General features: G+C 37.5%; 1 protein-coding gene across 2 annotated transcripts; it reads left to right on the top strand.

The window, feature by feature from the left end:
• Positions 1 to 23,090, top strand: VSTM2A (V-set and transmembrane domain containing 2A; the record flags this gene model as incomplete). Of its 2 annotated transcripts, none has more annotated exons than XM_082044694.1 (5): positions 1 to 79; positions 2,479 to 2,645; positions 3,550 to 3,600; positions 7,043 to 7,379; positions 23,002 to 23,090. In XM_082044694.1, the coding sequence occupies 5 exons, from the start codon at positions 1 to 3 to the stop codon at positions 23,088 to 23,090; spliced, it is 723 nt and encodes a 240-aa protein (XP_081900820.1). The 2 variants fall into 2 exon arrangements, with proteins under 2 accessions (XP_081900820.1, XP_081900821.1); XM_082044695.1 differs by lacking the exon at positions 23,002 to 23,090 and adding an exon at positions 22,880 to 22,956.
• Positions 23,091 to 26,665: the final 3,575 nt, after the last annotated feature.

The raw sequence follows: 26,665 nt of genomic DNA, 5'->3' as shown, positions 1-26,665 counted from the left end.
ATGATGGGGATCTTTCTAGCTTATGTTGGATTCATTTTCTTTTCAGTTATGTATATTCAACAAGGACTTTCTACCCAAGGTAAGATCACTTATTGTCAAATACGTATGTGTGTTTTTCTATGCTAAAACAGACTGAGAACGCGGGGCGGGGGGGGGGGTGGGGGGGGTGGGCAGCGGGAGGAAGAGAATGATAAAAGAATAAAAAGAAGAAAAATAAGAACAATGCATATGAGATGAGGACACCAAGCATCAGGTTTACATTTAGTGTAAAAATTGTCTGTAAATATGACCAACAGTGAGAAGTTTCCTCAAAGTGGGAATAAAACAGGCTTCCTTCACTCGATTATAAAGAGGCAGATTACAGGCACTTTGCAGGAGAGTAAAGGGGTGTTTTTGAATGGACATATATGTGTTTGGGTTGTGCATGTTTGTGTATATGCATGTAGGCATACAATAAACACCTATCCGTGCATGCATAATTACTGCATTCAGACCGAGTACCGGATGACTAAATCTACTGCCTCCTTTAAAATATTGCAGTCTCCTTTCGTGCCGCGTCCCCTTTCCTCCTCTATTATCCTGCAATCCTCAGAGTCAGACCTTTATTTCGGTTCTGTGACTACGTGTTTATCTGCACCCCTCATCAAAAAGAAAAAAAAAAAAAAAAAAAAAGGGGGGGGGGAGAAAAAGACAAAACCGACTTCTTTGAAGACCTCCCTCCCAACCCCCGTCGCCTTCCTCCCTCCTCGCCGAAAGGCGCGCCTTGCATTTCAAGCAGCCCCGGCGCCGCAGGAACCAGTTGTTTGGGACCTCGACGCTGCGGCGACCGTGTCAGCACCATGGACAGATCGCGCGGGGCCGCCCCTTGCGCCCGCTGCCCCCGCCCACCGCCCCCTGCCCTCCGTCCGCTGCTCCCTGCCCGCCGCCCCCCGCCCGCCGCCCCCTGCTCCTTGTCCCTCGCCTGCCGCCCCCTGTGTCCGCCCGCCGGTCCATGCCCGCCGCCCCCGGCTCCGTGTCCCCCGCCCGCCGTTCCCTGCCGGCAGCTCCCCATCGGCTTTGCGAGCCTCTGCCGGGCTGCGCGCCCCGGGAGGATGCTGGCAGTACTCCCCTCCGCGCCCCCATGCCACTCACACGCTCTGACCAGGAGGCGAAGGAACGAACAGACAGAAAAAAAAAAAAAAGAAAAAGAAAACAAAAACAAAAAACCGCAAACAAGCAACAAAACCAAAACCAACTTGGAACCTCGAATATAGAAAATGCACAGTCCTTTTGACAGTTTAACCAGTGACTACCAGTCACTAACTGCTGAGTGCCAGGGGATGCAGAAGAAGGGACACTGTGAAATATAAAGCTGGTAGCTTTGCTAAGTATCTGTTGCCAAGCTCGAACATAAGGGGAGAATGGAGTAACACTGGCTGAGTGTATTGCCAGATTATCCCACCGATTCCAGGTTAGCTAGGAAGACTGGATAAAGAGAGAGAAAGAGAGGAGGAGACAATGAGCAATATTTTCTTTCACATCATAATGTGGTCTAGTCAATCTGTAACAATTCATAACAGAAAATAACATTGCAGTGTATTTCAAAATTTTCCTCTTCTTGAAACACAGGTTTTACTTATTATCTGTAGCCCCCTCTACTTGGCTATCATGGTTCATTATGTTGCACAATTTTAAAGTAAGTTACAGGAGAGGATGAGAAGAAAGTTAAGACTGAGACCTTTAAAAAGACTGGTGTCCTGGACTAGGTCCATCAGGATTAGATTTTAAACCTAACAGTGGTATGCTGAAATGGGTAGATACCATTTGTTAAATGACTGAGATATAAAGGTGAACGTTACTTCAAGAAAGTGCCTGTCAGGACTGCTAAACAGAAGATGTATTTCTTCTTGCTCTGATTATGCAAGTAGAGGTTCTCAAAGAGAGTAACTAGCTCAGGTAAAGCCTTTGTAATAAGCATTTTGTTGAGTGGTCATAACCCACACCTCAAGAAACTGTCACTTCCAACAGCTGCTCCAGCCAGCTGTGGAAGGTTTAACAATTTGCACATCTGCAGCTCAGCCCTACAAAATACAATAAATTGGTCTACTTTTTTTCCTCTTCCAAATTGGTCTTGCACAAAATCCCTCAGTGAGTCTAGTGAAATACTGCATTCTGCCCAAGGGTATTTGGACCTAATTAAGTGAAACTTTCCTAGCCCATGGGAGCACGGAGTGTGTGTGGGGGTGTCTGTCGCATCTCCCATGAATTTAGAGTGTGAAGAAGGTGGATTTGTGCATAAAGAAAGGCATACCTGGGTATGAGAGAAACTGGAGGAGATAATGTGTAGGAAAACTGGAAAATCAGAAAAGAGGGACAATGAGAAAAGAAAACAGATAATTTATTTAAAAAGAAAAATGAGAGAGAGAAAGAAGAAAAAGCAGAGAATATACAATGAGTAGGTAACAGAAGATCCCAACATGTTATGCATTTGTTTTGCAGCAAAATTCACTGAGTTTCCCCGAAATGTCACTGCCACTGAAGGGCAGAACGTGGAGATGTCTTGTGCTTTCCAAAGTGGTTCTTCTTCGGTGTACCTTGAAATCCAGTGGTGGTTTCTGCGGGCGGCTGAGGACCAAGAGGCTGGAGCTGAGGTGACAGGCACTCAGGTACTGATCCTCGGCCATGGGGTTCCCAAACCACCTGGAAATGCTGCAGGAGAAGGGGTGGAGAGAAAGGGAGGGAAGAAGAGAAGGGGGTGAGGGAGGGAGCAGAGAAAGGTTCTGAATCTCCCCAGGGACTTAATTTTAACCATGAAATCATAGTTCAGGAACCTACAGAGAAAAATATCCATCTCAAGGGATGGTGCCTTTGGTGCCTGTCACTCTCAGGAGGCAGATAGGGATGTTCACAAAACCACATGGATTTACAAAGCCTTATTTATTTATTTATTTATTTATTTATTTTCCCATCTCTTATTTTCCATTTGGAAAGCAGCTGTTCAGAGACTACTCCTTGAGGAAATTTTTTATTTCCCAAATGGCAAGATCCTACAAGTACCCTCCAATTTACAGCTAGTGCAGTTGAGTTGGCAGCCCCAAGTCTGCATGCAGCTGCCACAGGAGGACACACATTTGAGGCGGGAGGGAGTTGGGGGGGGGGCATGGGTAGGGAGCAGGATAAAACCTATGCCCCAGAGAAGAAAAAAAAATAAAAATCATACAGCAGAGCAATTTCAGCCTTCAGAGTTGGCCATGTCCACTTACACTGACATCCAGGGACGCTTTTCCCGTCCTCCACTGCCACCTCCGCACCGTTCTCGGCGTTCAGCCGCCTCGAAAAGACGCCCACGCGAGTCGGGCGGGTTTCAGGCGTTCGTGGGGCAATGCCTCCCTGCCACGTTTCGGGGCCCGCGACCGGTACCGCCTGTCCCCGGCGTGGCCCGTAGGTGGCAGACGCGGCTCGCAGCTCCACGGGTTCCAAGACGGGGAGCGGGAAGCGGGGCGCGGAACAGGGTGGCCACAGCGGCGGGGCGAGGGGCGGCAACCCACGGCATCGCTCCTTTCCCTGCAGGTGGAGCTCTTGCCCGAGCGGGACCTGGACAGCGACGGCACAAAGATCAGCGTAAGTGGCGCCGCAGGGTGCGGGCAGACCCTGCCAGCCGGGGGGGACTTTCCTGAGCCAGAGCCCACCCCGGGCGCTGCCAGGGGCCGGCTCGGAGCAGGCACGGCGGGGTGCGGAGGGGCAGTTCCCCCCGCCCCTCATCCACTCCCCATCCGAGCTGCAAGCTGAAGCGAGCAGGCAGCCCGCAGCTCCTTTCTCGCCGACCCCGACAGAGGGAGCCAGGACAGGCCTGCCCCACGCAGCCTACACCCTTGGGGACCCCTGAGCACGAAGGCGTCAGCAACTGATGCCCAAGCGGTAGACCTTCGGCAGACTCTGTTTCCACCCCGTGAAGCAGATAGGCTGCATTGACAAGACCTCCGTGTTAGGACTGATCTCCGCTCTTGGTCACTGAGACTCTTAGGAAACTGAGGTTCTGACACCAGAGTTACCAATCTGGAGACTGAGCCAGAATGTTGTCTTGACAAAATCATGAGTAACATTGCTCCAGCCCTTGTCCAGGGAAAGGGTGCCTTCCCCAGCAGACCTGTATCCTGAGTTAGGCACAGCTACAGCCACTGACCTCAGAAGCATTCAGACCCTTTTCCCTCAGTATGCCAAGAAATGTATAGTGGTGCGATCATGGTGTGGTGCTTACTGCAGTGGAAAGACATGGATACTTACTGCAGCATGAGTAGTCCTTATGAGCCCAAAGCGGGTTTCTCTTTCTCAAACACAACCCCTTTAGCTGCAGCCAAGGCTGTAAGTACCAGCAAAGTTTAAAACAGCTTAAAACAGACAGAGGTGAATAATTTCTGCTAAATCCTTTACTCTGCTGCTCTTTGATGCCTGCAAATAACTAACCAAGTGACTACATCAGGTCAAAGTGAAGCTAGGTATAGCAGAAATGCATTTATAAATGAGAATTCAGATACATTATATTCAAAATATATCTATTTTAGCCATATATTTCCTATGATACTTCTCACCATACACTATAAACAATTTGTGTCATGAACCATATCTGTAGTTACATTTGTAGACTATCTTACAAACGAAGCCTACGTGTGGTCTTTGGATACTGTTCCACTATATGAAGTTCTAGCAGATAATTTATTCTTTGTCAATACTGGCTCATTCAAAATCCCCACAGTAGTCTATACAATCTGTGACGCAGTATAAGCTGTAAAGCTTGTTCCATCTTTCAAGTTAAGTATCTTTTTCATTATATATGATAATTCACAATGGCGACTAATGACAGAACTCGAGGGAATGTCAGGAAGATGTGCCGGGGAGCCTTAGGTTGGACATTAGGAAAAGGTTCTTCACCCAGAGGGTGGTGGAGCACTGGAACAGGCTCCCCAGGGAGGTGTCACGGCCCCAAGCCTGACAGTGTTCAAGAAGAGACTGGACAACACTGTCAGACACATGGTGTGAAATGTTGGGTTGTCCTGTGCAGGGACAGGAGTTGGACTCAGTGATCCTTGTGTGTCCCTTCCAACTCAGGACATTCTATGATTCTACTATGGGATATCTATACAGTGTAAACCATTTTATATTTGAAACTAAAAATAAGTCAACATTAGGCTAACAGTCTAAATACATTTGTTACAAACATAGCCTTTCTTTTTTTCCCTCTCGATGACACACAGTCACCATTAGTACTACTGCAAAGTATCTTCATGAAAAGAAGAGCAAAGTTTTAAGTGCATTTAGTAAATTATTTAAAGAAATGCTAAAATATACTAAATGTATTGTTAGACTGTGCTGAAATACACTACTTCTATTGGTTTTAAATGGTAATCTGGCATAAATCGATAACATGCATACAAGCTGACTGCAACAATTTCTGAATTTCAAATGCAAAACCCGGAACAAATTCGGGTTTTCATTAGTACTGTGCGACACCTCTAACTTTGCAGATCTTGCATGGGAGCAAACGAAGACAGAATATGACCTACAGATCCTCTTCTACTTTCTGTCTTTAATCCTTTTGTTGAATATCAGCTGTTCAGTAGAGATATATTATTATTGAATAAGGTTTAAATAACTATCCAGCACTTTCTGTGTAATTAATATTGCATACATTATGCCTGAAAGTATGCAATCCATACTTCCAACTCAGTTTGCCAAGTATAAATTCAGAGCTGGATACAACACAACAGGCTGTAAAGTCCATCCAGTAACTTAAAGGAATATTATATTCACAAGTATTGCCCTTAAATTTATCAAGGAGGTAGAACAGGTGCTTTGCAAACACTGGTTACCGCAGCACGCCAAACTGTTAGAAACAATGTGTTACATAATCACCAATAACACATGCTTAGTTTCAATCTAACAGTTCTCCTTTTTTGTGATCTACTATATATTCATCACTCTGATTTTTCCTTATTGCCTGTCATTGATATGAGACAAAGCAACATTTGCATCCAAGTTTATGTAATGGTGGAAGTAAATCAGATTCAGGAGTTCTTGAAAACTGAAGTTTTCTATCCCACTGAATCTCTTCCAACTGTCTTCCTGTGGGGCAACAGATATTAATGCAGATAAAGAGTAATAGCCAATTAATTAAATATAAATTATCTAACGTGATAAACACACAGCAAGGAATCTATGTTACTTTCCCTAATGCAACCTAATAGCTATCACACTTTTCTGGATGTATAATTTACTCACGTGTGCTTTAATTATGTGAGACAAAAGTATATCGTGTTACCCTTAGATATTAAAACAAATTAAAAATAAATTAGTCTTATTTTATCTGACAGCTTTTAAAATGATCTTGAATACATGCTACTAGAATATGTGCTGCAGAAATGATGGCTGAGTTTTTGTAAGTACACACTTACAGAAATGAGACAAAAGGAACTGCCTGAGACAAGTTGTCTTGTTATGGTTAATAAAGAAAAAATACCAAAAGTTTGGACATGTCTGAAGGAGACAAATTTAATGTCAAATATGTAGTTTCAATGTAATTAAAGACTACAAGCTAATCTAATAAAATGTTATTAAAGAAGTTTAAATATTGGCAAACATCTCCAACAAAATTGTCAATGCACTAGTTCAAAAACTGAACTATTCAATAAAGCCAATTAACTGGAAAAGTTTAACCAATGAAGTACACAGATATTAAGTTTATGTAAGAAAGCTCATTAAGAATATTCATGATCTTAAGCAATTAATTGGAATGAGCATGGTAGTTTGGCTTTTTCTGAGGCCAATTAGCATGTCAGAGCAAACGATCTAAACAGTTTTGGAAAGAAGATGTCAGACATTCTCACAGATACAAATAATCATACTCATCCTTGATACAACTTCCTTGCAGTAAGCACAATCACACCACTGATTATTTTGGCACTTGACTTTTCTGAACAGGCTCTATATTGGTAGAGTCTTCCCAGAAAAGGAATAATACCTGACAACACATTTGATTGTTTGTTTGTTTTTCCTGGAAAATTTACAGACAGTGAAAGTACAAGGAAATGACATCTCCCACAAGCTGCAGATTTCAAAAGTGAGGAAAAAGGATGAAGGCTTGTATGAGTGCAGGGTGACCGATGCCAACTATGGAGACCTTCAGGAATACAAGGCCCAGGCATTTCTCAAAGTCAACGCTAACAGCCACTCTCGGCGAATGCAAGCCTTTGAGGCATCTCCAATGTGGTTGCAAGACATGAAACCTCGCAAAAATGTCTCAGCAGCTGTTCCAAGTAGCATCCATAACTCTGCCAATCAGCGCGTGCGTGCCACCTCCAGCCCTGAAGCAGCAGCCAAAATCCCCAAACAAAGTCCACAATCAGGTATGGTAAAGCATTTTGAGCTTTCATTTGATTGCTTACCAGCATGTAAAAAGAGGCTAACTCAACAAGGTAACCAGGAATTGTGACTAGGAAGAGTGTGATGCTCATTTATTCCTCCTTCTTTCTGGGCCTATTCCTCATGTCATTTTAAGATGGATGTGCATGATAAATTGAATAAAACACCCATTGAGAACTGTTTCTTCATAAGCTGATTTACACCAGTCACCTAACTTTTATTCCTTTAACATTTAGTGAAATTAATCTGCTTTTTTCATCTATCTTATTGAACTTGTTTTCTAACTCTAAACAGACCTTAGATACCCCAGATTGTTTGTCTGTTGTGTTAGGCTTCAGAAAGACCATGCATTTGTCAGAGAATGTGGGTCTGTCATCTTCAGCTGCTTGAGCATTAGCTTCAAATCAGGCCTTAAATGGCAATGATGTCTGAATTATCTTTCACATAGAAATGAACATATTTACCTATTTTGTTTGGGAGATTTTGTACAACATGATATAAATAATCTATAAGTAATGTAAGTCTGCATTTTCTACATTGATACAGTAAAATTCACAGTTATGGAAAAGTACAGGAATATACAGGAGCTGTTGACCATTTTATGATAGGAATAGAAAGATGAACAGGATAAAAAATTGAGACATTGTAAATGATCAAAAATCCTCCGGTGAACAAATGGTGCAAGTTTAAGGGTTTCTGGGTTATTTCTGTATACGCCGAGAGCCCAATGTAAGGCAGGAGATCACAAGCTAGCTTAAAATCTATAGTGGAAGCTAACCTAGTTTGTTCTGATGCATCGTTTTCCTGCTAGCAAATGCCATGTCATCAAAAAGAACTGGAAATACAACAAATTTCATAGCACACTTATTGTGAAATCAGTTTCATCTTACAGACATATTATTAGAAAAATGTTTTGATATGGAAAATACATTTCATTACAGATTGGAACAATACGATTATTCATATGAAAACTCTTATTTAAATTAGAAAATATTATGCACATACTACCACCATTTTAGCTCTGTATATATTTTAAAGTATTTATTTAATAGTTGCATTTTGTTCTCTTTCCCTGAAATGGAGCCACTTTCTATTTTTAGCTCTTCTAAAAATGTTTAAACTGTTAAAAGAAAAAAATATTTCAATAGTTTTAAAATTCTATGATTCTATGAAAATCATCATTCTACCATAGCCTTCCTTTCAGAGAAATGTATATATCACTTATTTTCTATTGGACTCACACATTTCAAAGTAGCTGACTTGTCCATAAAGAGAAAAATCTGGTGTCTCTTTAATTTATGTGACATTAATTAAAATATTCACGAGTTTATGAAATATGTAGCTACAGACTACGTTGCATTGTGGCCCAAGTGTGCACACAACAGCTCATCCACTAAATCACTTTGGATATATAATTGAATATATAACATTGTTTATGTCTTTAGTTCAAGCAATGTCTTGCCTGGTTACCAGACATTTGTTATTTGAGAGCTAGTAGGGTAATACATGGAAAGATGCCATTAAGAAAAATAAAAAACAAAACCAAAAACCATAGAAAAACTTGATTTCTATCTCTTTCCTTAAATAAGGATTACTGCAGATCAAGTACAGATAATCCCAATCATAAATAATTTAAAAATTAAACAGATTATAATGTAATTTAGTTCATTAATTCATTTGTTTTATGATGAAGCACAGATTAATGCTGTATTTGTCACAGGTGAAACTTACCTGTTAGGCTTAATTTCAATGTAGTGGCAACTTTCTACACAGTAATTAATGGTGATATTTTTTATTAACATCAGTTTAACTCTTGAGAACCAAGATTTGCTTTCCTTTACTTGAGAAAAACTGGGCCAGATTTTCCAGATACGGCGTGATTTGGATTTTCATTCTGTTTTACACTTACTCTACACCAATAGAAATACCAATGGGAGCACAAGGCTACTGTTTTTTTAGCTCTATGTAGCTTTGAGGAGTAGTTTCAGCTGAGGAAGGGCAGACCGCTTGTGAGACCTCAGAAAAACAGAAAGGAGGTGTCATAGAGAGTATTAGTCCTTCTTTTTCTGATATTGAATCAACACCATCTCCTCATGAGAATGAGAATGAGAATGAGAAACTCTTCCCTTCTTCAGCATCATGCCAACTATATATGCATGCACAAGACTGCTGTGTAAATACATTACATGCAAACAATGTATCCGTCCAGCCTAGAATGGATACATAGCTGAATACAAATTTATCATTATTAACCACATGTTTGTATTTGAAAGACATAGGGGGTGATCGTGGTGTGTTTGTTCACATTGAGTAATACATTGACTTCATCAATACTGCTTCAAGAGAGAAGTACTATTAACCACAGGTAATTGTATCAAATATTCTCCAATATTAGAGACCTGGTGCATAGTTATTGGCAAGCAATAAATTTTACTGCCATTCTCAGAGACTATTCTGAAATACATTTGCAGCAGAGGGAAAGGTGACACTGCAAAATTATTGGAAAATCTGTATTTAGTTCTTTCTGAAAAACTTGGCTACTAATATAAGAAGATTGGTTCTGAATATATAATTATTTTGTCCCCAAAATTTATTTTCGAAAGGTAGATAGCATTCTGCGTAACTCCTTATATCCTGAAGCACACTGCAGTATTTCATTTATTTCTTAACAATAGGTATTTAATAGGTACTACTAGAAAAGCAGTGTACAATCACTGCCATTTTAAAATATCAGCATTTCCTAACTGGACAGAAATTTCTGCCATTCTCTTATTTTACTCAAAAGTAAGAATATCTGTGATAACTATGAGGGAGTTATATAGCCAGGACTGACATATTAAAGTGATATGAGGTCCATTCAGCATTTTGCACTGCTCTGAAAAATGCCATATGAGTGTAAAAAAGATATTTGTTATTGTTAGCATAATGGAGATTCAATATAGGAAGAAAGAGCTAAAGGGAGCATCTCCCACAGTCAGTCTTCAAATAATATACTGAGAAGCACTAAACATCTACTTCAAAGTCAAAAAAGTCACAAAAGCAAAAGTCATCACTAACACAGATTGACCCTTTCATTTCATATTAATGGGTTGCAGCAAATGAAGTAAGTCATCACAGTTTAAGAGGAATCTGAGTAATCTGACAGGCTAATCTGCATATATCCAGAAAATGTCCTATGTAGGTGGAGTGACAGACATTTTTTTAATGCATAATTCGTAACAACGTATCTTAGTCAAAAGGTAAAAGTACAAAGTTATCACAGAGCCTTATAACTCTAAGCAATGTTGCAATTAACAGAGGCCCAAGAGCTGCAATGAATTCATATAAAAGGATGGAAAATAATCTACAGGCTGCACTAAATCTTACTCTTTCAAAGATACAGATCTGGACAAACCCTGCTGTCTGTATTCAAGTCACTCAGCATTTACAGCAAGACAAGGGGTTGCAGAATTTGATGTGCTGACAATGTGTATATCCCCCAAACTCTTCCTGTTCTGCCAATGCTCTGTTAGATCACACAAAGCCACTAGTTGTTTTTCAGAGTCAAGAAGAGCAGGCTCAGAGAACTCAAGATGGAATAACTACAAATGAAGTGACTTTAGGTCCATTTTCTGACTGCTTACATACAGATTCTTCGCATTTCTAGCAACGTTTCATTCTTTCCTGAAGTAACAAATTCAACTATTGACCTAACTACATGCCAAAATTGTCCCTGTGATGATGGCAGAGTTGCAGTGAGTGACATGAAAAGGAGTACAAAGGAAAAGGTAGTGCTTACCTAAGATAGAACAAGCTGGACTCTTTCTTGACATCATAAAACACACTGTGAAGCTGATCATCAGGCTAGAATGCAAAGAGGAGAAGGCAAATGCATTTCTTCAGTCTTTTGATACTGATAAACTGATGACATTCCTTCCAGCCTCCATTTTTACCTACGGAATCCAGGAATCTTTTAATATCAACCTATTGTAAGCACAAGTTTTATGTCCAATTTGGGATTTTCTGGAATTTCTTTTGTGTTACACCTCTTCTTAAAGTGAAAGGACAAAAAGTCTGTTTTAGCCTTCATCAAGGTGATAGCCAATATTTCTGCTTTTTTTCACTAAGAGAAAGAATTTGGCTCTTGCAGTTGCTGTTTTCGAAACTGTGAGCTCTCATAAGGCTGGGAGGCAGCAATCATTACTGTGATTGTTGAACAGCAAAAATTTCTGTATTTCCTTAGGACTGCCTTAAAGCAAAAGCCAAATGAGAGTTTTTTTCTTCTTGTTCTGAAACTTATTCAGCCATTCTCAGAATTTTTTTTGCAAAAAGATGATGCAAGGACTATCCTATTTTACACCCATACACACTGCAATCTTTGGTTTTACTTCAAATTTGCACTTTAATTCTCTTTTCTGCAATAAAGTCACTCTACTTTTTTAGCTTCTCTGAACAATGGATAAATTCTAACCATGTTAATTTATGTAGCCTTATTAACAAGTTAGTTGTTGACCTTGAAACTGTAAGCATCTTCTGAGAACTGGAATCTTCTCCAGATAACTTCATTTGGCAAAGCAAGGTCTTAAGAGCAGCTAAGACCTGTTTGTTTGTTTGTTTGTTTGTTTGTTTGTTTGTTTTCAGGCCAGGATTTCCAATGCAGAATGAATTCACTACTGTCTTATGTTTCTTTCAAGAAATCTCATACCTTAATTTCTTATATGTACATACTTAGAACCAAATGTGTTTAAGTGTTTAAATTCCTGTTCCTAGTGCTTAGTACAACTCAACCCAGTAGTAAACAAGCTGGATTTGGTGGATCTGAAGTTCTAACTGTTATCACAAGCAAAATGGTGTCTACTTTTTGTAAACATCTGTCCCTGACATTGTCAATTCCTGATACTACACCACTGTCACCTTTCTATTAATTTCTATTCCTCTTACAAAAACACAGGTTCAAGAAAGCACTCTCAAACCAATATGTGTTCATTTCTGGTTTTCTACTAGTTTTAGCAGTTGTTCAATCCTACATGCCCATGCCAGACTGAGTACTGGGTATACTTAGTTTTAAATGTAACATCTCTGAAATCAGAGATATTTTTTATCATTAGTTATCCTGTGGTTAAGCATTAATACTGAATGACAGAAGAAAATCACAATAATCTCAGATTTGTTGAGATAGTAAAGGATTCTGTCCTTAAACATGTTATATCCTCTGTAACTCATATTCCCGTAAAAGTCATGGTGTTTGGGAAGAAACGTTAAGTAGCCTTAGCTAATCACAAACAGGAGTAGGAAAGAATTTGAGAAAGCAGATAATTGCAGATTAGAAACAGCCTACTGCAGGAAAGGAGACTCCATGGAGATTTCCATTATTATTATTCAAACATAGCCTCAAATACTCTTGAGCAGTTGCTTACCCATATATCATGCAGATTATATGAACGAAAACATGGAAAACTGTCTTTGAATGCTGAACTACATATTTGCCTCCTATGAAGCCAATCCAGAAACAGTAAGGACAGACACAGCAGGAACTAAATGCACAAAGTTTAAGAAATTTCATTTTGCCCTGTCTCCATGTAAATTGTTGTTTATCTATACACATGTATATTGAGATCTTTCTTATTCTTTTAGTAACCTTACCAGTATATTTCTCTATCTGTCATTGCTACATATGCACTTAATCACATCTCTTCCTTTCTTTTATCTATTTTAAAATGAACCTTTCAAAATCACCTTATCTTTAGAGCAAAACTGATATATTAAGATCTGGTAGGGGATCTCACAGGAGTTCCCTGAGTATCAGAATCACAGTCATTCTGTTCTACCTGTCTGATATAAATATCTTTGGTAATTAACCACTGGAAAGGTTGCAGATGTGCCACACTTAGTAAAGAAAGAGAAGAAAATAAAAATTCCAGGGGTGCGGGGGGAGGTGGTACTGGGGGGAGCTGTTTATGAGTTGTTCATCAGCTCACTCAAATTGCCTTTCATTGCTACACAATCCAGCAGTTTTCACTGGGCCATCAGAGATGGCAGCATATGTGACTGCCTGCTTTTGAAATAAATAATGGGATTTCCTTGCTTCCGAACACAACCCATTTGTTACTTGACACATCTACAGCAAAGCAGAAGACATTTTCACTTGTTTCAGATGAGAAGCAGAAATTTTCCCACCTATGGTGCCCTACTTCATTATAAAAATCCTTTGCATCACTTACAATTAAAAAAGAATGGGTAGAAGGATCTCCTATGGAGAATGGATACATCTCTGCTGAAGCCATAACAACAGTGTTCCTTTAAAATAGAAAAAGGATGAAGATGAATTCACTTCTCTTCATAAAGTGAAAGTGAATTATGAGAAGAATCTAAGCTTTACTTTTACCACCTAAAGAAGTTTAGGATAGCGAAGCTGTCTGGAAGCAGAATGAAGGGAAGGAAAATACCTGAAAATTGTTCTTTTCAGCTCATTCAGATTCAGGGGGAAAGGGCATTCTTGGTAATGTATTTTATTGCTTCAGGTTTTTTGTGTGTTTTTTCTTTAACTTTGATCAAAATTTTTCTAGTGTTTGTCTTTGAAACAGCTAGTCCAGCAGGCTGGACTAGCTAGAAAGCTCAACACTCTTAGCATTTTCTTATTCTCTGTACAGGGATTTTCCATTTGATTAAAAATTAATGAGCTTCAAAGATATTCCAGACACATAACCTTCTTTACAACTACAGTAATAATCAATTAATCCTGCTTTGCTGATGATAAAGCTGGATGTCATTTGAAGAGTAGCTGATGATCTTTCCACTGGCCTTGTGAAGACTCTGCTCTAAACCCTTAATTTTACCTTATCATAAGGAAGCTACCATCATACTTTTTGACAGTGCAACTTGCTGCCCTGTCTGATCCATCTCACCGACATTTGGTCCCCCACCTACTGACAAATGCTACTGTCTTGAAACAAAGCTGCCTAATATGCTGAGAAGAATAAAAATGTGAAAGTTAACTGCCACAGCCAGCATTGCCAGTGCTTCATACATGCAATTCATGTACTCATCAACAGCAACAAAAATACAGGTAGCAATCTGTATGCTACTTCTGCTGCCAGTCCTACTTCTACTGTTATTCCCTCAGCTGCTGCTGTTGCCTGAGACACTGACTGAGCCACCAAATCACTGCCATAGGTCTATAATGACTGTAGAAGTAACTTCTACATGACTACAAAACACAGTGTATCTCCAGTTCATTCTGTGCAACTGAAAAAACCAAAAAACAAAGAACAAAATAGTTAAAAGGGCAAGATGTTTTACCAAGAAGCAATAATAAATCAGTTTTGAAGCCAAGAACTACCAGTAGGTCTCATAGTGAGCTAGACATTCATATGGTGCAAAGCCGCTTAGTAGAATAATACTGTTTGAGAATACAGCCACATAGCATTATGCTTGTCTGAAACTCTGCCAAAATAATAGGTCAGTTACCAATTTTGTACTCTGTTGAATTATTCACATGCATACAATATGCACTGATCAGTGACCATCTTATATCTGAAGAGTCTTTGAATAGTGACGAATGAATTTCGTGATGACAGTTCATCCCACATCTCAGAACTGTAACAAGAAAGGTAAAATAATCTGAAAAAAACAAAAAAAAACAAACAAAAAAAAAAACAATAGAGAACATGGGGGAGATAGAATTAATACAGGATTTGGCACAAATACATCAGGTTTCGTTCTCACAATCTACCATTTTTAAACCAGTGCACTGTTGTTGAAGGGGTGAAAACGTATTCTTTAATTTGTATTAATATCACAGTAACAGGAAGTGTGAAATCTTGACTTGTGAACTCTGATTTAGCCCTTACAGTTTAAAATGTTAACACTAAACGTCCCTGTACTGCCCCAAGCAGAAATTATTGCCCCAAACCTGGATGACAGAAGAAAATAGATACCTGCTCCTCAGCTCACAGTGTTAAGCATTAAATAAAGCCTTTGTGATGGCTGATAAATTGAAACATCTGGTTGTTAAATTAAGATAAATGAAGAGATGGAGGTACTATGATCTTCAACTGCTCCAGCTAAAACCATTAAGAGCTGGTGAGTCACAGCCCTTAGGCAGAGGTATGTTCTGTTAGTCAGAGGCATTGTTCTAATCTCCTTAACAACTGCATTATCCACCAGGCAAACAAAGGATCAGAAGAACAGTCCCTGCCTCAAAACACTTACCATCTAGGAATCAGTCAGAAGAAAACAGTCATCCAGTCAGATGGATACAGATAAATGGGAGCTTAGCTGAGTTGCATGAAAATAGCTCTTACATAAATTATATAAATAGAAGGAGATCAGGTTGACTGGATGTCAAACATAAGCCTAAACTGTGTCAGGTGTGAAAAGGAGAAAAAGGATTGAATATCTCATGCTGAAATATTTACAAAGAATGATAATTTTCCTTCTATCTATGTTCTAATAACCCTCTTTGTATATGTTTTTCTTGGTATGACAGTGCTGTTGAAGATGATAGAGTAATGTTAAGTATCATCCCACTTAAGATTTTTTCCTGAAAGGTGAAAGGATGAACAGGATGCAAAAAGCACAGGAGGAAAAGATCAGTTCTGTTTTTCTTCAAATAAAATTCTTGTTGCAACTTTAAGGTGTCTTTCAGAAATGGCTCTGTTAACAGTTTAATTATAATGTGGCATATATCAAATATACACACAATTTTATATATTACAAAAACGCTGAGCAATTTGTGCTGGAGCCATGTTTAGTTACAACAGCAGAAGTCAGTTACTAACAAAAGAGTCAATTCAAGAAGATTTTTTGTTAACAGCCTAAGTTCCCACCTTGATTCAGGATGGGCCATAATTATATGTAAGCAAATGGATGAGGATTGGTTACCACAGGACAAACACAAAAAAAAATACATTTGCTTTGCAATCAGGCATTTTCTACAGATACATAGAAATGTACTGGTTTAAATATTTTTCTGTCACACATTATGAAACGGTCTAAGACATTTTGCATCCATGGTTTTCAGGGATAGAATGAGAGTGAAAGGTGCCCAGTGCTGATAAGAGCAATCATAAAGCAGTTACCAGTGGTTTTCAAACAATATCAATTAACCAATTTAGGGCCTGCATTTATTTGAGCTTGTGCCACTCTCCTTCAGCTTTTAAGTGTTGCAATGGGCACTGGATATTCGACTGCTTCTCACTTGACTATTTTTATTTAAGTAACTAACACTGGTGTTTCACAGACTATTTGCAAACACCTCTCTCAGAAACCCTTTTCTCCAAAGTACTTTCTCACTGAAACAGAAACAGCTGAAGTCAATGCATTACTTATAGATTTGAAGAGATTACATGTAAAGAAAAAAACCCGAACAACCCAACTCAGAAACAAAAAACAACTTTAAAACTTTGCAGGCTCAAACACCAGCCAAAGGGAGGAAGAGAATTAGGATACCTGCTACAAATGGCTGATGTCTGAACATTTGTGACTGAGAGGCTTAGGCAGGCAGAATGTTATTCTTCTAAGAAAACGAAGTCAGTCAGGGAAATTTGAGTATCAAGACAAAAAAAGCTTCCACAGTATAGTAAATATATAGTGATGGAAGTACATAGTTGTACAGCTACTAAACAATTCAGAGACACCAAGAAGTCACTATATCCTTGGCTGAACACATGACATTTGAGGTAGCTGCACACACACAAAAAGTTTTAAGCTGCTAGAAGGAGGAATATGCTTCTGGGTATATCTGAAGCTGTGTGCCTTATGTTCAAAAAATGTTTTGACTCTGACATGCTTTACACAATATATTACCTTCAGAGACAGTTGGGTATCTTACTGCTACTTTGCCACTCTAAGCTTGTTTATGAGAATATCACATGAAAATGCTAGAAAGATGAAAATTTCAGAAGCTGAATTTTTGATGGAATAGTCTGTCCAGATAGCTAGACTTTCAGACCAAAATAGCCTAAATAAGTTTCTGAGAAACATAAACATTTGAAGAAAGCTTAGGATCACTGCTACAGAAATGAATGACACTCATGAGTCTACGCAAAACTGTATCACGATTTCCTAATCATGCTAGTATGCAAAATATTATTTAGTCCTGAACTACTTATTAATACATTTTAAACAAAGCTGCATATGAAAACAGAAGGAAATACACTCATGAGAAAGAAGTTGTGACTTACAGGATAAAGGATATAAGAAGGAGCAAAAATTACACTAGAGGTGGACTAAGCCAACTACACTATCCAGTTCATCATCCTGAAACACTGTACTGAAATTCAACAGTGATTTTTTATTATTTTAATCAGAACAGTGTGAAATCTATAAATGTTGATGTACTTCTCATTTCAGTTATATGTTTAGGGATTTAAAGCAGTAGTTTTCTTCTAAAATGAAAAAAAAAAACCCTAGCATTTCAGAACTTCTGGCATGTAAGATAAATTAATTTGCCCTGTATGGTGACAGTAATGAGCCATTGATACAGTTTTAGGCTGACTACTGTACAGCCAATGGAGAAAGATGAACTGGAAGCCTAAGCAAATGTGTCTGCGTGAGGAGGCTTGAATATGATACTTACTTGCTCGTCTTTTGTCATTCAGTTCCCCAAAATCAAACACAGGTGGTTAAACCTTAAAAGACACATGAGGAATAATTCCCTCGAGGAGAGAAAGAAGGATTTTATGTTGGTGGAAGGGAAATTTTCTTCCCGAGTGTAGGTATATATTCTAGCAGTACAGGAGATCTACAGGTAACTGTGGTTTCTGCAATTCAGAGGAATAAAAAAAAAAAAGAAATTAGCAATTGGCAAACCAGAAAGGAAGAATCTATTTATTTAAAACCTGTGTGAGACATAATAAAATAAAACTTCAAATAAAGTAAACTGTACTTGATTTCACCTATATTTATGGATGTAAAACTGTAAATGTGTTCCAAAAAGTCTTATGGTTCGTTAATATTCCCAGTGAAAATAAAGCTGGTATTTCACAAATTTTTACTTACTTTACATGGAAATAATGGAAAATTATGATTTCATGTGGTTTCAAGTGGCACTGACAAGAAGGCTATTTCAAACCTAATACTATAAAGCAAAACCAAGTGTTGCAAAACATCAAACCAGGCACGTAAAGGTGGAAAATATCAGCACAAATTCCTGATAAATGAGACTTCCAAGGTTTCAACACACCTGTGATTTCAGAAACCAGTAGTGCAACAAAATTAACTCATATATCCCCCATATACACACAGGGGTATTTTGGCATCATGTAATACATGCAGAGGATCTAGGATGGACTTCTGTGTGACTGGCTGTATTTTTCCTGTCCTGGTCAGCACAAAACGGCGACTCAAGCTTTAGTCTTCCCTTTTAGTCAGTGGCTTACTAGCTAAAGGAAACACAAGGATACACTCACTAAACCTATATGTTTATTAAAACTTTAAAGCAGTGCTGCTGAATTCACAGATTCATTCTGTTATTTATATGACAATATACTACTCATTGAAAGCGTAACTGTAAGAATCCAGTTTTCAGACTCTCTGATGGTTATTGAAGCTCAGAGTGCAGGAGGCTATTATATCCCAAAGACCTTCCAAACCACAGCAAGCACAAGGAATGCCAAATTTGCTGAACTTCAACTCATGCATATGCAAACTACTTGAGACCCAAAGTGTTTAACCATGTATGGTACTCTTACAAATAGGGGATGTTAAAACTGTAGGGCCTGAGACAGCTACTTAGTATACACATCAGTGCTTTGTCCAGTTGTGACAAATAAACGGACAAAATTGTGAAACCGGCACTTGCTTTTCTCTGTCTGATTTCCAAAATCCCATGTATTTGTACGCAAATTTTTTCTGATCAATATCTTAATGAAAGCAAAGGATATAGCTACTCAGGCATGCAGTGAGTAACTAGTTTTTGATCAGTCAGGGTTTACTAACAATTTACAACTTCTGCTGGCTTTATTTTATACTTAGATGCTCTAAAATTAATCTCGTTAACAGAACAAAATTGATGTTTAGCTATTTGATCCATAAATGATGAGCCATGAAATATGGTTCAGCATTTTTGACAGAGTAGTTTATTATTTTAAACACTAAGATCAAAATTATTTATCACTCTGTTTTTTCTCTGTTTGCCTAGCATTTAAATAAGCCATATATTGGAATAAATCACAGTTTCAAAGAGTTTAATGGCATGAACTACTCTTTCATGCTGTTATACAGAAACTTATTTCATGATCACATGCCTTTGGCAATACAGCATTTGTGTACAGGAGAAGACTAAGGACTTCATGGATGTTTTCTCTTTTGGATGTATGTCATGGGCAGGAAACAAAGGACAACACATGAACATTTACATCTGTCAGGAAGAATTTAACTGGATCCCTGTGGCCGATAGGTCAAAATGTGAGAATCTCTGATCCACACATAAGTAGAGTTTCACTAATAACATAGAAAGAATATAAGCATACATACTACTGTTCTTCTTCCAGGTCGCAGTCTTTGAGGGTAACAAAATTGTAGTCCAGTTTTTCCCAGTGTTCTTGATCTGCAATAAAATTTCTTTTACCTTTCATTATGCTAATTATAAAATAATGTTAGAAACTACAGGGAAATAAGTAATTGATTTAGCAAATTCACAGCCAGATTGACCATTTCTTACTTATATTACCATGCTCACAGTTCCAGTAATACTACTTATGTACTGATCAGAATTGTACATGAAAAAATAAGCTGCATGAAAACTCTGAATTTGGATACTCTGTATTTTTGAGACATTTGTATTTGGATCTTGATCTGTACTTTGCCTCTGACTTAAGTCTAAAAATAATGAAAGTAAATCTCTGATTTAAACACCCTATAACTTTTAGATTTGCAGTCAAAATGGAAATTTCTGACTATTTATGCGTGCTTATCCTTTATTGAGATGGAAAGCAAAATAATAGAGTATGAGTAAATGTGTCAGAATAGAAAAAGGAAAAAAAATCTAAAAAGGCTGCTTTCAGTTTTGCTATGTCATTATTCTATATTTGCAGCTTTCACCCTCCCAAAATCTAAATAAATACTTGGGTTCATGAGAGAAAAAAAATACAGCTCTTTTAGACATCTCCAGAAAACAAACAAATAAACAAAATGCTTTAGCACTTTAGCATGCATACTAAGCTAAATCCTTTGCAAGATAAAGAAAAACCAACTTGCTGTTTACAGAAAAATATGCATGTAAAACATGTGATATGAATTGGAGAGAGGTTGTGATTTATACAGAGACTGAACATTAGAAATAAAAAAATTGTCATTTGTTTGCAATATATGACCACTAAATTTGGGCTCTACAGATTTTTTGTATGGAAAAAAAAAAAAAAACAAGTCAACAATCAGAGAATGTTTTGCCTGCAAATATTATGGTACTACTATTCCCACTGTGAAATAGTTTTAAGTCAAAAGTATTTTATGTCATACTATTTCTCTTCCACACATTACAGCTTTCTACTTCTCAAATTATAATGCCATTAATTGTTAGAAGAGCTCTTTTAAAAATATTCATGAGACTCTTCTGAGTATTTATGCTTATTTGCATTGTACATATTTTGTGCAGAGGAAATGTATCTCCAAAGACCTCTTTAGAATTGTCTTGAGCACTGTATTTCTCTAGTTCAATCAAAAAAATATTGAAATAGAATAAAATGTGTGAAAATAATTCAATACATCACAACATGATCTAACATTAACAAAGGTTCTAACTAAGTTCTGCTAACCTAGTTAAGGAAAGAAAAGCCTTTATAAAAATCTATCAAATGACAAATTTTACACCTTATAGAAAAGAGAGAACAAAACCACGCTGCAATAAAATCACAACCAGAAATTGAACTCGGCTCTTGGGCGCAAGCTTGTAAATACTACCTGTATGAGAACAACCCACGTAAAGAAGGAAATTTGCCTGTGTGTTTTCTTCTTTCTAATACAGAAGAAGTGTTTTGAGAAGCCCAGCAAACTACTGCAGTGTAGTACAGGTAGGCTAGCATTATCAGATGGGCAGGAGAAAAGCAGGCTTCCTACTCCTGTCTACGTCCAGCAGGAACTAAGCTCAGAGTTCCCTTGGACTTCTTAAAAAATCTTAGTAATCTCTTTGAGACACATTTCCATTTAAAAGTTAATATTCATTTAGAAATGCAGTTCACACATGGATAATTGAAATATCACTGTTACTTAGAAGCCCTTGTGTATGTGACAGAGGACTAAGAGTCTTTTATGGCAAATATTACATATGCAACATCTCACATCGTGTATTTCCAAAAGGAAGCAGTGTTCAGAGATTCAGGGTTTAGTTTAATTCCTGTTTTTGAAGGGAAAATTTGCTAAAGAGAGGAACATAAAGACTTCTGGCTACACTTACAAACAGAGCAGATACAGAGAAATGTTTTACTGATAAACATCTGAAAACTTTTTAAAAATGAGCATTTGCCTTGAGTTCTTTTTGCTTTCATTGTGTATACTCTTAATGAGAAGATAAATGTGCTTTTGGGGGCTGCGATGAAATCCAGCATTCAGTTTAACATTAAATTCATTTAAAAAATAGCTTATACACGATAACTAGATTTTTTAAAAAATAACCAGTTATTAAAAGTCCAGCATTATTATGGACTGCTTATAACACCAGTATTGGTTATAGAATTGATGCCTGCAACCATCAATAACATTCATCTTTTTCAAGTATACAACACAGATATAAAATCTGTTAATCATGCATAAACCTGTTATAATTTGAACTTTTATTTATAGCATAACCAAATTAAATTTATGATTTTCAGCTCAAGTAACGTTTCAAATTCTGAATGTGATCCTTTATTATATAGAGAGTTATCAAGCACTGAGACTTGGTATGTAAGACATCTAAATTCTCATGTCCTTAGTGTGAAAACCTTTCTGTTTAATTAGTCTAGTTGTGAATGTTTTTATTCTGATGACACACTTAAAATATGAAGTCATGTTTTTAAAAAATAATGACATGTATCATTGTTTTCATAGCTTTTTAAAAAGAAAAAAAAATCTTAAAAATAAATACTCCAAATCTTTTAGCATTGTTTCACCATTGTAAATAGCACAGCCATTTGCCAATATCTTCTCTGTTTTACAAGAAAATATTATTTAACTAGCCACTAGATGACTTTTTTGTTAGAAGTCAATGATGTGATGCTGGAAATTACTTTGTAAAGAACACTCTGAGGTTGAAGATGTTTGGGTTTGTTCCTCTTGGTATATGGTTTCACTGGATAATGTTGTTTAAAAAGACAGACAAGAAACAAAAGCAAAGCAAAACAAAAACCTCCTCGGGACTGAAATACTTTGTATGTGTTGTTATTTGCAGTGCATGCCAAGACATTCATGGGCACCAGAGCCAACCTGGCAAGCTAATTAAATATATAAATGTATGTGTTTAAAACAGCCTTATAAGGAGCATTGGAAATCTGCAAGATGAGCGAATATCTTATAACTTCTTCCGCAGGTGCGAGGATAGCTACAAGCCATGGACTTTCTGTCCTGCTTCTTGTTTGTGGCTTTGTGAAGGGTGCTTTGCTTTAATCTAAAAGTGCTGACTTTTTCCAATATCACTTTCTCTTCTTAAAGCAAAGAGCAAATCGCCTGTAAAATCCACGGAGCGGACAGCAAAGTTGACCCTAACCTCCAACCACCACTCTGCACCCAATGTACTCTAAATCTCTACACAAGGAGCACCTTCTTCAGGAAGTACAAATAAAAATACTAAATAAATAAAATAAATGAATATAATAAAGAAGAGGATACCACATGTTTTCTTGATATATCTTATTTTCTTTGGCGTATCACTGATCTTTCATTTGAAGAGAACTGGTGTGATGTAATCAAATGTTTTGTAACAGCAAGACCTAGTTTCCTTTTCTTTCGGCAAGGAGAAGCCTCATCTTTTACTTCTCAGGGGTTGGCCTGCGAGTCATCAGTATTACAGAATTAACCATGGATGACATTTGGTTTCCTACGCTGAAAGAACCGTTCCAGCCTGGAAGCAGAGGCCAAATAATGAAACAAAACATAGTGATTTAATATTGATCCAAATAAAACTCCACAAACTTTATCAAAAAGCCTTTTTTTTTTTTTTTTTCATGAGGAATAGAGAGGAGAAAAGAAATTCTACAAAGCAGCTAAGCAGAGTAGAGGATGTCGTTTCTGGAAAACAGATGACGATATTTTTATTTTTTTCTTTTAATTATTCTTTTCCTCCATGGGTTTTTCCCCTCTTAATTTTTGTTTATTTCTTATTCAATGGTGGCAGTTACTGATTTAGGCCAACCCCTGATGATTACATGGAGGTTTATATATATATATACACACCTTTTCTTTTGTGTGTGTGTGCGTTCTATTTTTAGTGTGTTTTCTCTAATTTTGCAACTCCTGTATATGCAAAACTAACTTAAATTCTGTAAATTGCTTACAGTCTGTGTGATATAACTTCAGAGTAGACATACTTTGGTCCTCATGCAAGCCAGTTTTTAATATTATCTATATGTCGTGCCACCAATAGACATCTTATTTCCTTTTTTGACAAAACATAATTTTTTAGTTTGTAATTCAGTACTGTGTGGATTTTGTAATACATACCTTCACTTTCACTGATTTAACCCCTTTCAGCCCTCTGTTTACTCTGTAAATGCACATTAAAATTTGTTATAGTCTCTAGACAATGAATTATTTTAGTTTTGTGTATGTTGTGTTCAAGTTCAGATGCTGAAAGCTCTTTTAATTCCTGATGTTTATAGATAATGAAGTTATTTGATCATTAGAGTGTAAAATGCAGGTTTGCAGTCAAATACTGCATGTAAAGGAGGGTTAGAAGGGGAAAACAGACAAATAAAACAGAACACGTCTCAAATGATATTATTTTGGTAAAGAGTTTTAGAAAATGAGTTTATTACACTGATAAAATATATTCAGATCACAGCTCCTTCTACATGACCAAAGAAGCATCTTTCTCTGCTTTTTCTGTAAGTGGATTGTCATTACTCATTGATGTTCTTAATTAAAATACTTTAAGCCTGTGAATAGAATGTAAGAATTTTGCTCTTGAATGAAGTAATATGCAGTACATGAATTACATTCATTAATGCAGGAAGGAAAAATTGCTATCATTTGCAGCTGCAATCAGGAGGGTTTTTTTCTTGTTCCACTCCTTCCACTGATGATGAACAATCCACACCCTTTAATTTATCAGCACAATCACATGTACCACGTGCTTATTATGAACTATTTACAGCAGCATTAAGTAACTGCAGCGTGGTCAGCTGTGTCATTTCTCCTCTTTTTGTAAGTAATGTAGAAGGAAGTTTAAAAACTATGTTTAATATCTCACCAGTCCATGGCCTACAGGTCTAACATTTTATTTCAAAATGCCCATAAGTCTAAAGTTAATTCATTAATTTTGGAGGAGAAAGAACAAAGAGTAGCATAGAATCAAACTGTAACACACTAATGCTTTGGAAGAGGCTAACATATTAGTGCAAATCTTATTTCCCTTAACCATGTATTCTGTACTGCAAACTTGACTGGAAAGAGTCAGTCTTTCTTTGAATTTAGAAAATGTTTAGCAGTAATAAAGAGAGTAAAAGTTTGGTCTAATACAGACAAATCGGGAATAACTGTCAGGAGAAAAAGGGAAAAAGTTATTTTATATCAACATAAAATTCATGATCCACTAGGCATATTGTGTATTGAAAAGGTTTTGCTCCATAATAGTAACAGTTTATCAGACTATTGACAAAGTAAATAAAAACAGTTACCGTTAAAGTGTTCTGAATCAAAACCAATATCGTGGATCAAAGGGGAAGCAAATGAAAAATGAGCTGAAGCTTTTTTGAAGTCTCATTTTCTGAATACACCTATGGAACCAAACTTTCAGAGCTCTGGAGGAAATGCTACATTTCCCCCATGAAATAGATACCTATGACTGGATGCTGTGAGAATCTCTGAAGTGGAGTTCGGAACCCTCAGTTTCCATTGAACTAAATCAGAACTAAATGCTTAACATCATATGTGTTTCGTATGCTTACTGTATACATATATCTTGTATGAATATTCTGTGTATGCACATAGTCATATAGACAGCCTGCAGTGACATACGTCATTTTTCAGAAGCAGTTTAGCCTCACATTGTTAAATTTAGCCTCTGATTACTATGTTAAATTGATACTGTGTTTCATTTTCTGCTGTTAGCTGCTTAGATATAAATCATCATGTACTAGAAAGTAAGATTAAAGAACCAGTTGAAATGAAAAGTAGGATTCTACACCACTTGGACTAGTGTGACAGAACAACTCAGAAGACATTACTAAGGAAAGTGCTGTATTATGATCTGTGATCATTCTTCAACAGCGTCAGCAAAGAATGGAAAAGATAAATCCGTAGGACTTTTGAAAAGCCTTTAAATCTTGCATGAGTTGCTAAGGGGATACAGTAGTTATGTTCCTTCCTCCTTCCACAAGATAGTAAAGCCTAATTTTTCAGATGAGGCTGGGCTGGTCCAGCCCTTCTGGTTGCAAATGTAGACCCCATCTTCACAGTTTCTGCCAAGCTGTGTGAATGCAGCAACAACGACTTCTAACAAGAGTGAGTATTACATTTCTAAATTCTATGCTATGTCCTAACAGCAGTTCTTCATATCAGGAATCTACTTGAAGCTCCAACAAATTCTCAAAATTGAAGTTAAGCTGCAGTAGCCCCCTTTTTTCCTAAGAATAACATTAGCAATAGTATGTGATACAGGAATGGAACTACTGCCTTTTTCTGTGCTGGCCCAATTCTAGTTTAGATTTAACACTAATAGAGAAAAACTCCATAATTATATCCTTATATCTTCCATCGAGTTACATATCTAAAAGGGCAACTTACATCTATCAGTGGCAAAATCTCTCAAAAGCCAACAATCTCAACATTTCTACAAAAATGGTTCAGTTTTGAGGTGGTTGTTTACATGACTTGTTCTTCTCACTTGGTGTCCCCAAGGCCTCATTGCATATGTGACTTTCTTCAGATTTTTCCAACAATTTTTGGTTGTAATAGAAGTGTAAACATGGGTGGGTATTAAACACCTTTGTATTTCAAGGTACATGCCATCTAAATACAGCTCACACACTTTGAAATGTTATGTCTTGTGAAGCTAAAGAAACATATTCCAACTCAAATGTAATGGCAGATCTGCAGCACTTTTGTACTACTATCATGGATTACTACTGCTACTGAGCCTGTTCCTTTTCAGTGGTTA

The sequence above is a fragment of the Streptopelia decaocto genome (assembly GCF_964273445.1).
Source record: "Streptopelia decaocto genome assembly, chromosome: 2".
Lineage (NCBI taxonomy): Eukaryota > Metazoa > Chordata > Aves > Columbiformes > Columbidae > Streptopelia > Streptopelia decaocto.
This window is presented reverse-complemented; position numbering and strand designations above follow the sequence as displayed.